This window comes from Otolemur garnettii, unplaced genomic scaffold (genome assembly GCF_000181295.1).
Source record: "Otolemur garnettii isolate 467f Iridium unplaced genomic scaffold, OtoGar3 scaffold00001, whole genome shotgun sequence".
Taxonomy (NCBI): domain Eukaryota; kingdom Metazoa; phylum Chordata; class Mammalia; order Primates; family Galagidae; genus Otolemur; species Otolemur garnettii.
In genome coordinates this window covers 45,608,451-45,620,257 of record NW_003852396.1, presented here as the reverse complement: position 1 = coordinate 45,620,257, position 11,807 = coordinate 45,608,451, and the positions used below count along the sequence as shown (strand labels likewise).

Genomic DNA, 11,807 nt, shown 5'->3' with positions numbered 1-11,807 from the left:
TTTTTTGGTTGCAGCCATCATTGTTGTTTGGCGGGTCTGGGCTGGGGATTCAAACCCACCACCTTAGGTGTACATGGCTGGCGTCTTAGCCGGTTGAGCTATAGGCGCCGAGCCCAGAGGATTCTTAAAGTGAGAGGAAGAGGATGAGAGTTTGTGAAGCAAAAGGAAGAACTTCTCAGACAGAGGAGATGGGACAGAGGGTCCACCATGAGAGGGGAACTGGTGGGTCAGTGTAGCAGGAGAGGTAGTCAGGGTTCTGTGGACCCTCCTAGTTCTGCCTTATCCTTCCCTTCTCTCAGGCTGAAGGAGGTTATCTGGTATAGTGGAAAGATCTTGGGCTTTGAAGTTGGACTCAGGTCCAAATCCAAATTCCGCAGTTGACTAATTTTGTTATCTTAGTAAGTTACTTAATTAACCCTTACGGACTCTATTTGCTTCCTCGTGGTGGGAAGGGATGGGGCTGGGGAAATCGATTCCCAAACCCAGACATCTGAGCCTCTCCCCCGGCCACCTCCTGGCCTTCTCCCCAGCTGTCCAAACCAGAGAAGGTCTCCATCCCTGAGCGTTACGTGGAGCTGGATCCCGAAGAGCCACCCAGCCTTGAGGAGCTGCAGGCTCGGTATCGCAAAGCCGAGAAGATCCGCAATATTCTCACCCGGTCAAGGTCAGCTTGCTCAAGGCTTGACAGCTTACTAGGCCCAGCCCCAGCTGGTGTCTCAGTCATGTGGGCCTCAGGCCGGGCTGGCTAGGGTGTGTGTTTGGCCAGGTATCCCTCTCAGGTAAACCCTTCTCTTTGGAGAGGGCAAGCTGGTACTCAGCAGTAGATCAATGAGGAAGCTTCCTGGATCACCCCAAAAGGCCTAAAACACTTAGAGGTTTCTTGTCATGGGTTGTCACCGCTCAGCTGGGTTCTGAGTGACACTAGCAAGTGTGGGTAACAGAAGCAAGCACAGCAGGGAAGCAGAGCTAATTGGAGATGAGTTCCAACGAGTGTCCTCACAACATCTCGGTCTGTGCTTCCTCATTCAGCGTGGTAGATCAGAGCTAGGGCCCTTGGCCTTGTCCAGGGTGCTGGAAGCTTTACCTACTTCCTTAGACACTAGGTGGGGGGCCTAGGAAGTAGCTTTCCTATCCCCTCAGCCTCCATAGCTTCAGAAATGTGTTGTTTGTAAGCCTCCCTTTCAGAGCTAGGTTAGCCATTTAATGTAATAGGAGCCTCCAGCTAGAGCTGTTAATTTGAGGTCTTTGGCCCTCCTAAAAGAGGAACAAAGCTACTATGATCATTTGGGTGTTTGGGGAGAGGCATACACACCTTTTTCTAGGGAAAAAGTCCACAGTATTTGTCTGATGCACTGCAAAAAAGTATTTGAGAACCTCCTAGCCAGGGAGTCCCTCCCCTCCTGAGGCTGATGCCCAGGGGCACGAGGACCCAGAGTCTGTTTCCTGCCCGTCCTGCAGCATGTGCAACCTACAGCCGGCATCAGGCCAGGACAGGAACAGTATGGCTGACCTGGACTCACAGCTTCAGGAGCAGGAGCGCATCATCAACATCTCCTATGCCCTGGCCTCTGAGGCCTCTCAGCGCAGCAAGCAGGTGGCAGGTAAGGCCATGGTTGCCACTGCTCTAGGGGGCTTGGCCCAGTACAGCGTGTCCCAGAACCACAGAGACAGCAAAGACAAGGTGTCAGCATTAGCAGTTGATGGTCAGTGGTGTGCTCCTCTGTCCAGAGGGGTCCTGCCGCATGAGCATGGCAGGGCTTGGAAGGGGAGGTGGGGCAAGCCAGGCAGTGAGGGAGGTTGCTCAGGAGTGCTGCGGGAAATAAGTCCCCAAAGTGGCCCTGCTGTCAGCTTCCTCAGAGACTTAAGACTAGGATCAGGTTTTTTAGGCCTTGAGGCCAAGGAGCCCAGGCCAGAGTTTCTGACTTTGTGAAGGAGACAGGAATGCTGTTGGTGTTTGGATTTAGCCCTCCCTGGAACCTCTGTCTTGGTTCCCAAACCAAAGCCACTGTTCACCTTGTCAGAGTATCCTGTGTCAGAAAGCAGGACTTAGCTGGTCAACTGGAAAAAATAACATCGTGGTATAGGAGCATGTGTGTGTGTGTAAAAAGCTGCTCTCAGCCAGGACAGAAACTCCAGGCTTGTCCCTCTTCCGTGTGTGTGTGTGTGTGTGTGCCTTGTGCCTTCGCAGTTCACCCAGCCCCGTCCTCCCAGATGCAGATAACATGGTGTATCTAGCTGGTACCCCTGGCCAGGCGTGCTCCTTTGGGGAGGGGGTGGCTATAGAGCCTGAAGTGCTGTCACAGCCCATGTGGGTTCACCAGCACTGGCCATGGGGGCTAGAAGTGGCCTAGGGTGGACCCTGCCTGGGAAGCCTGGTCTGGGGAGCAGAGCTTTGGCAGTGACCAGAGGCTGTGAGAGTGACCGATGACAGGGGAGGGTCCAGAGTCTAAGTGGAAGCTGATTTTCTGTCCCCAGTAGTCCATTCCTCTTTGAGGACGTGCTGAGTAGGCTGAGAGGTAGCCATGTGGCATTCTGTGGCTAGGGACACAGGAAATAGCTCAGCAAGACCCTCCTCCCAACAACCAGGGACTCAGCAACTCTTGAGCTTCTTACATGGAGTGTTCCAATGGGGGCTACTCCCCACCACAGAGTGCCCTCCTCTTGCCTGTGCTTGGCCTAACTGTGGATCTGCCATCCTTGGCTTCCTTCCTGCCAGTAGACAATCATACCCGCCCTCACACACCAAGGCCAGTTGGCGGGATCTTTCTCACCTCCCGCTGGGTGATGATCTTTGCTGCTGCAGCGTTTCCTCACTGCTGCTCCCTCTCTCATCTCAGAGACAAATCCAGAAACCATAAGCCAGTACCAGCTGGTTCCCCACCAGGTCCCATGGATGCAGCGGGCCCCACACTACTCCAGCCCTGCTGCATGGGGCACCTGGTGCTACGTGAGCTTCTGAGGAGTCTAATGCACCACTTACTTCCTGTGTGCCCCATCTAGCTCAGCAACTGGCCCTCCTCCCGCCTAACGCCCCCTTGTCCTCCAGAACGGTGCCACCTTACCCCCCCTTAGCCAACGGACTCCACTACACCTTTGTCTAACACCTTCCAAGTAAGAGCCCCCGCCTGGCGTGCGCCTGTCTGCTCCCTGCCCTTGTCTCGCCCTCCCGCTGCTGCTGAGATGAGTGCAGTGCCACCTGCTGCTGCTTCCTTCCATCTGCAAGGCAGCTGCTGGGGGGGGGGGCACCCTGCACTGGAGGTAGCGAGGAACTGATGCTTTTTAGGAACTCAAGCCTCAGTGGCTCTGATGCAATAGAGATTACGTGATCCAGACCTCCCTGAAATCTCTAGAACCAGACTGTGCCTCTCCCACCCTGCTTTCCTTCCCTAGGGCATCCCAGTGCCCTAAGGACCAGCCAAAGGGGATTAGAAAAGAAGCATTAGATCTTGGCCTCGCAGGGCTTTGGCTAAAGACATTGAAAAACCGTCACAACTGGAAAAAGGCCCAATGAAGGGGCGACAAAGTGGTGTCAGAGCAAAGACTGGGTCTGCCTTTTTAGTCACTGGGCACCTAAGGGGTGGGGGTGGGGAGAAAAGCCAGGGTAATGGGAAATTGGTCCTCAGCCAGCCAGTGGGAATGTTCTGGCCCCACCCCTATCGTGTCATCCCCATGTGAGCATTTAGTGGTGAGATGCAGGTGGGGTCAGGGAAGGACCCTAGAGCAGGAGTCAGGAGGCTGGGCCTCTGATCCAGTGAGTTCTTCACCTGGGCCTGTGGTTTCTGAGCCTATCGTCTCACCTGGACAGGGGAGGGTCAGACCGGAGGCTTTGTCAGGCTTTTCCCTGATACATGTATTTCATCTCTCCATCATTTCGTAGGGCTTTCCCCTCTCCTTCCTTTACGTATACTTATGGTTGATGTTGTTGAGCACCTACTATGTGCCAGGCATCTCTTTTGATCCACACAACTCTAAGAAGATACTCACCCCCCAGGCCAGGTGTTGTGGCTCACACCTATAATCCTAGCACTCTGGCAGGCCAAGGTGGGAGGATCGCTTGAAGTCAGGAGTTCAAGACCAGCCTATACAATATAGAAAGACCTTGTCTCTACCAAAAAAAAAAATTTTTTTTAATTAGCTGGGTGTGGTGGCACAATTCTATAGTCCCAGCTACTTGGAAGGCTGAGGCAGAAGGATCACTTAAAGCTTGGGAGTTCTAGGCTGCAGTGAGCTCTGATGATGCCATTGTACTCCAGCCTGGGCAACAGAACAAGATCTTGTCTCAAAAAATAAATAAATAAAATTAAATTTAAAAAAACATTCACGGCTCGGCGCCTGTGACTCAAGTGGCTAAGGTACTAGCCACATATACCTAAGGTGGCAGGTTTGAATCCAGCCCAGGCCCGCCAAACAATAATGATGGCTGCAACCAAAAAAAAATGGCTGGGCGTTGTGGCGGGCGCCTGTGGTCCCAGCTACTTGGGAGGCAGAGGCAGGAGACTCTCTTGAGCCCAGGAGTTGAAGGTTGCTGTGAGATGTGATGCCACAGCACTCTACCCAGTGGGACAGCTTGAGGCTCTGTCTCAATAAAAGGAAAAAAAAATTCACAAAGACAAAAAAGAAAAAAACAAATAAAAAAAGACATTTACCCCCAGTTTACAGATGAGAAAATGAAGCTCATAGACCTGAGGGACTTGCCCATGGAGTCGCAGCTTGTAAGCATCAGGGTTTGAACCCCTTCGATGTGAGTCCAGAGCCCTCGTTCTGCATCACCACTCATGGCTTCATCTGCATCACCCAGCAGCACTAAGTGTGTGGAGAAGAGGCTGAAATGAGGGACAGAGAGGATGTGATAGGGGACAGATGTGATCTTCAAGAGGTGTCCCCTGGCTTTGGAGCAGAGTCAGCAAGCCCCAGTCAGCCTGACAGTGGGAAGAGGAGGTCCGTCTCCTTGGGCCCAGCTCTTGGGAGCTGTGGCTGGAGGCCCCGTGACTAAGGAACCACAGGGAAGCGCTCTAGTCAGGTCCTTTGAAAGGGCCACAGTAGGGTGTGTGGGTTTCTCCTAGAGATCTGGGTGTGATAACACCTCTCAGAAGGAGGAGAGAGGCTCTGCTTCCCCTGGGCCTTTGTGCCCCTGTGGCTGTGAGGAAGCACATCTACGTTCCCTCTTCCCCTCATGGCCTTCTCATTAGGAGGAAGGTGTGATCACCCTGTTTTTAGATTAAAGAAACAAAGCCCTTGGAAGTGGAGGGAATTGTCCACAGTCTTTTGATGAATGAAGGGCAGGGCCAGACTGGACCCCAGCATCTTTGCTCAGACTCTGCCCTGTCAGAACGGGGACCCAATTTAGGAACCAGCAGGTATCTGCAAGGGGGATGCAGGGTGAGGTTGAGAGCCCATGAGTTCTAGAAGCTGAGGGTCCCCCAGCAGCAGCCACATTGCCTGAGCCCCTTGCTGTGCTGCTCTGTTAGCCTGTGTGCTATCCCCTTCATGTGTGTGCACAAATGTGCCTGCTGCCCGCTCCCCAGTTGTGAGCAGGGCTTCTGCCAGCCTCTCATTGTCTCCTGTGCTTTTTGCCAGCCCAGGCAGTGCCCGACCCATGACCCATTGTGCAGATAAGAAGCCTGGAGCCCCGGGAACCAGTGGAACCAGCTTCCTCTGAGGAGATCGACCTTTCAGCCCCCAAAGAAGCATCTTCCAGCTAAGCAGGGCTCAGCTGGAGGAAGGAGCAGCTCACCAGCTGAGGGGTGTTCGCCACACGGCTAGGTCCTAACACTAGTTTTTAGTTCAGACTCCTTTTTACATGTGACAAAGGCACTTTTGACACACACTGTAAAGTACTGACACTGTATTTTAGAATCAGAATATATTTTATAATGTTCACCTCAAGGGCTGAGTGGCTGGAAAGGTGAGGATGCAGGATTTTATAGCTGCACATACAGATTCAGGTACTGTTTGGGTGACCGGTTTGGTTGGGGAGAAGGGCAGGGGGAGCAGAGGCCAGTCCAACTTCCGACAAACTCAGGAGAAGGTTGGATTTGAGGATGCTCTCCCAGTAGATTCCAGCATTAGGCCTGCTGGAAGAGTGCTATCCGGAAGAAGAGGGGCCCTTGGCTGCAGTGAGCAGCTGTTGCTGAGCTGGTGACCAGCTCTGTGTGAACTCTAGCAGTGTGGCGTGGAGAGCCCAAGTCTGTGCCTTGGCCCTTGGGTTTGGTTTAGGGGAAACTATGTTCAGGATCACTGGGCTCCACAGCCTGCCCACCAAGTTCCCTCAGCAAAGGGCTCTTCTCAGAAAGAAAAAAGCTGTTTGCTTTAATTTAAAAAAAAAAAAATACACTTTGAAGTACAGAAAAGGTGAGAGAAAGCAACTTTTATTGTATCATAGCAATAAACCCCACACTGGGTAACATCTACCTAAAAATCGTGATGAATGCCTTCCCTCCAAATAGGCTGTGATGGGAGCCTTATTTGCCTACCACAGAGCCTCCCCATTCCTGACAGTCTGCCATCAGCAGGGCCACGATGGCAGGACTTCGACTTGACTCCAGCCCAAAATGAGGAGAGGGCTACCAAGCCAGGTGCAGAGTTTGTGGCCCTTTATTTAAGACACGTTCTTGTGATCTTCTTCATATAGAAAATGATGTTTAAAAAGGAAACAACAGAAACCTCCATTGGGTGGAGCCACACTTTAAATGAAAAATTTGTCTTGACTATTCTCCGAAAGAAAGAAAAGAATCTTGAATATATTTAGAAGTTGCCGTCTATTTTTAACTAACTCCATATGCTGCCAGTATCAACTTCATGACATTTGCCAAAATAAAATTTTATTTTTGCCTTTATAAGATTTTGCTGGAAAAATGAAATGAATATTTTGCAAGGAAATGTTAATTTAAATAAAAGTGTAATGGTTTGCAAAAACAAATGTGATGTACAGATTAAAATATTAACCTGATATGTTTCCTGTTTCTTGCTGGTTGTGTGCTCTTTGAGTGGCCTTTGTTAGTTTTTTTCCATTTCTTTGGAGAATCCCCACTGTTAGCGCTCAACCCTGCTTGTGTTCTCCTATGAAAAGTTTCTCTTAATGACAGTTCCTTGACACTTGATTGACTTTGGAGGCCTGGGGCAAGGAAGCCTGTGCTTCTGGGCCCTTGCCAGGCTTTGGCAATTGTTTGGGGTGGGCCCTCTCCCCTCCTCACCCTAGTCAAGGAGCCGTTGGGCTCTAGACTCCCGTATGGGGCTGGTTTGGCAGACAGACTGTAATCCAAGCCAGGACAGCACAGACAGAGGACGTGATGGGCCCCCTTCCAATCCACACGCCACCAGCTTGTTCCAATGAAGTGGGTTAGTGATGGACCATTACAAACTGGATTTGTATTTAATTCATTTTGACTTGTGATGTGTGCTTAAAACAGAAGGCAAGAGGCCAGTTCGATTTAAAGATGTGTATATTTCCAAGTTTGTTGTTATGGCAGTTTTTCTTTACTGCCAAAATGAGCATCCAAGGTTTGGAATGAGTTTCCAACTATTTAAATTGGGGAAAAATCGATTTTAAGGCATTCTAAACAGAGGATATGGCTGCTTTTCTTTCTTTCTTTCTTTTTTATAATAGCTACTGGTCTCAGTTTGAATTTTAAAGTAAAAAATACTCTCTGGTTTTAGGCATTACTTGGAGATGTCTCCATAACAGATGAAAGAGTAGGGAATGATTCCATAGCTGAGTGCCAAGCCCCCCACGAAACTCAGGAGGCAGTGCCCAGCCCACAGGGTGGCAGGTTGTAGACATTCCCTCACTAAAAGCATGTCTTTACTGTTGGTCTCAGTTTCTGTCTCTCTCGTATAGTCATGGCAACCTCCTAACTGCTCTTTCTAGAATGCTCCATCCAGTAGGAGGGGTAACCTGTTTAATAGGAATTGTTGCCCAAATTTCAACCTACAGAGAAATTTCAACCTACCAAGAATGTGACAGGCCTTCAACTCAGATGGCAGAGAGCATACAGGGTCAGAAAAGGAACACTCAAGCTGCAGCCTGTGTGGGCAGGCAACGTGTCGCTGCTCGTCTCAACCCCTGGAGAAGACTCCCTCATTACCTGAGGTAAGATTGGGCCATCAGTGAAAGTACTAGCTGACCAAGGACCGTCCAGAGTGTGGCCCAGCAGTTCCAACTTCTCTCCTTTACAGGAGACCAGGGCTTCGGTAGAGTTTTGAGCAATGGGATTGTACCTGACATGGGGAGGAGGCATACATATGTGTCTTCTCTGGCAGCACCTGTAGCACAGTGGTTACGGCACTGACCACATGCACCAAGCGTGGCAGGTTTGAACCTGGTCTGGGCCAGCTAAATAGCAATGACAAATGCAACAAAAAAATAGCCAGGCATTGTGGCAGGCACCTGTGATCCCAGCTACTTGGGAGGCTGATGCAAGAGAATTGCCTAAGCCCAAAGAGTTTGAGGTTGCTCTGAGTTGTGATAAGGCGGCACTCTACTGAGGGTGACAGTAAGACTCTGTCTCAAAAAAAAAAAAAAAAGTGTTTCCTCTTCCATTGCTGACATTGCTCCTCAGTTCTTAACTTTAACCCAGGCCCGGGGTGAGCCCAGGATGTCTGACTTTTTAGCAAGAACATGTTAGGATCTAGTGTTAAATAGTTTGGGAATAACATCTTTTCCTAATGCACTTGAACATCCTGAGCTGCCAGGATTCTCGATGTGTCCAGGACATTGTTTAAATGATTGCAAACATTCCTATGACTTGTATGTATGAAGTAGATACGCCTGGGTTAGTGTAGACGCTGAAAACGAGCGTTTTGTTTTCTCCCAGCCGTTTACTTTTCAACCTACCTTGGTGTCTGTCAGTGAGAGTATAAACCACAGCCTGACCCCTTCCACTCCCTCTAATCCAGCGATTCTCAACCTGTGGGTCGCCACCCACAGGAACGGTATTAAAGGGTCACGGCATTAGGAAGGTTGAGAACCACTGCGTCTAATCCCATGGCTGCCGTCAGGATCTTCAGAATTTTCCTGGGTGTCTTTGGTTGCAGCCCAAGGTCAGGGAATCTTCTCTCTGCCCAGGTGGCTCCAGAGGCCTGAAGGCGTGGGTGTGGATGGATGCAGACCTTGGCTCAGCCAGACAAGGGCCTATTTTGGGCTTTGGAAGTTTCCCACAACCAGAGCATGGCACTCCATGGCGAGTGCTTTTGTGTTCTCACCAAGCGTGGGGAAGAAGCAGCAAATTATTTGTCTAATCCACAAATCACATTTCTGAGACATGGCAGACAAATGCTGGGAGCCCTCTGCTTCCAACTCAGCGTCAGATGTGGGGTGTGCAAGGGACTTTGCCCATGTGAGTAGCGCACCATTATGAAAAGAACAAAGAGACGCGGCTGGGGAAGACATGAAAAATGGCAGCCCCTCCCAGCCCAGTAAACATGCCATTGCTTTGCCGCCTCTACTCAAAAGGCTACCACTTTCATTGCTCTCCTAGCAAAGAAACCTTTCTTCAGAGCGAGTGGCAGGGTACAAAGGCAGAGTACAAAATGTGTGCACATCACAGTCCCCGCAATTCTGTTTGAACAAGCGTATTGATTGGGTCTGACCCTGTTACATTTTTTCCCTATTATTTGAAAAGGTGCATCTAAGTGTAGTGAATTGAACCAGAGGATCTGAACTTTCCATGAAAACTTCTCGAGGTATTTCTTTAGTTCAAAGCTTTTGAATTTTAAAGGGCATTTTTAATATGAGTCTGTTGAGTATTCTCTGCCACAACCCAACAAGGGATGTTAAATGCAGATGAGGTGCAAGCAGCAGGGAGGGGAGCAGCCCAGCAGGGGAGGGTGCAGCCATGGCTGGAGGGCACCAACCAGCCTGGGAAGAGCCAGGCTTTAGGAAGAGAGGTTGAGCCTGATGCTTTGGAAAAGCACATGCAGACCCTAAAAGAGACCTCTCTGAGCACACTGGGGACGGCTTAGTGACAGGGAAGAGGCTTCACAGCTGAGCTGCTTGAAGGTTTGTATATGGGGGGCCAGGAGGCCTGTGCTGAGGGCTTCTTCTGATGGAAGAGGCTTGTCCTGGAGAATAAGGGCTTCTGTGCTATTCAGCTGCTCACTATCACACTCCTTAGAGCTGAGACAGAACAAGAGAGGCACAGTCCCTTGGCTGAGCTCACAGAGTCATACAGAAGGCTGCTTCAACTGTCTATAGTCACAGCAGCCTTGGCCCCATCCTCCAGTCCCTGGCTTGACCTCCCTAATCAGTCACAGATGCTTCTCCTTGAGCACTGAGCTGCATCTCAATCCTTACCTGGTTTGGTGTCTTTGGACATGTGTGCCATAGCAGTGGTCCCTTTTGCCACCCTAGCCCAAGGCCTTGGAACTATCTGCCAAGTCTCATTCTCCCCACACAGGGAGGATCTCTCCATCCACAGAGGGTGCACGGCTCCTTTTGACTGAGCTGGCTCATTGATGGTCTGAATCACTTTTGCCTCTAGTGGCCTCTTGGATCTAGAAAGCACTCCTTCCTAGACCCAGAATTTGGGCTCAGAGGCAGAATCATCCCTGGAAGGAGCTGGAGAGTTAGATTCTGCATGGAGAGCTCCCAAGGCTTGGACATGTCAGCAAAATCCTTTCAATGTCTTTGCCAAATCTCCAGCCTAGAAGACAGTGGTGTGGGGGAGTTACAGTAGATTCAGTATCAGTAAAAAAGCAGTAGTTCTCCGAGTCCATCTCTGCCCACAACTCTGGAGACCCTAGCCCCCTTCTTCATTCTGGGAACCTCCTGAGGTGTTCTGTCTCTACTCAGATTTGTTTTCTTGGTCAATGCTTTCAGGCCTTCCTGCTATAACATGTGTTTCTTGGGGCCACACTAGCTGGTGGGTACAAATGAGGTCCTAATGACAATAATAACGTGTAATGCAGATTTTATGCCTCCTGCTCAGCTCAGGGATCTCCTCTGGTCATTCCTGGAGGTTGGTTGTGGCACTGCAGATATGTTAACATCGGCTAGGCTGGCTTACAACTTAGGCCAGAGTGGCCTGAGCATCAGTAGGTACCCATGGCCACTCAAACTTGTAACTTAACGCCTCAGGCATTAACTAATTTAGAGAAAAACTTGTTAATCTAAGACAATCTCCTTGCAAACTGGCAACTGCTTAGAGCACAAGCCTCACGAAATGGGATGGTTTCCATGAACTTTACCCACAAGACAACTACAATGCTGCTGTCCCCACGTACCTGTCTTGCTAGCCAGCTTATGTACTCTTTGAGAGCTTCCTTCTGCTCAGTGCCCAGCTTATCACAGATACCTGCTGACTGCTTGGGGGATGTGAGATTGGAGTGGGCGGTAAGATGCTGTGGCGTCTGCCTCCCGCTTCCCCATTTCTTCTTGTCAAATGCGGAAGGCTAGAGAAGGCTCTACAGAGTGAGCCCATGGTAAGCTTTGCAGTGAACAAACGGCAGCCCGAGTGGACTCACTGAGCTTCGTGCGTGGGCCTGGGGGTGCACAGTCATGGTTACACTACAGCGTCTTTTCTCCTTCCTGAGACTTGCCTGCTGCTGATGAATCATGTTCATACTTGAAGCTCCACTAACTATTCTAATACCAGGTCAGAATAGTTTCTCAGGTTGTTACTATGGTTAATAATAAGGTTAATTACATTTGCTAAGCACTTATTCTGTGTCAGACGCTTTGTGTCACACTTAGCGGGTGAAACCGTTACTACTCGTGAGGTCACAGTGTGCTCCTTCACATCTTCTAGCCCTTTATCCTCAGACCAGGTTACGTGTCCAGCTCTTGCCAGGGGGTCACAAGTGGAAGTGAT

At 50.2% G+C, this 11,807-nt stretch overlaps 1 protein-coding gene across 1 annotated transcript in view; it reads left to right on the top strand.

Annotated features, from left to right (window-relative positions):
• The window catches only part of PLEKHA7 (pleckstrin homology domain containing A7), a 212,965-nt gene extending 207,364 nt beyond the window's left edge, over positions 1-5,601 (top strand). Inside the window, exons 24-27 of the mRNA XM_023517624.1 lie at positions 531-664; positions 1,459-1,601; positions 3,001-3,111; positions 5,578-5,601. Of these exons, the coding sequence (XP_023373392.1) occupies positions 531-664; positions 1,459-1,601; positions 3,001-3,101 (378 nt within the window). The 3' untranslated portion in view covers positions 3,102-3,111; positions 5,578-5,601. The remainder of the gene's footprint in view (positions 1-530; positions 665-1,458; positions 1,602-3,000; positions 3,112-5,577) is intronic.
• The last annotated feature ends 6,206 nt before the right edge of the window (positions 5,602-11,807 follow it).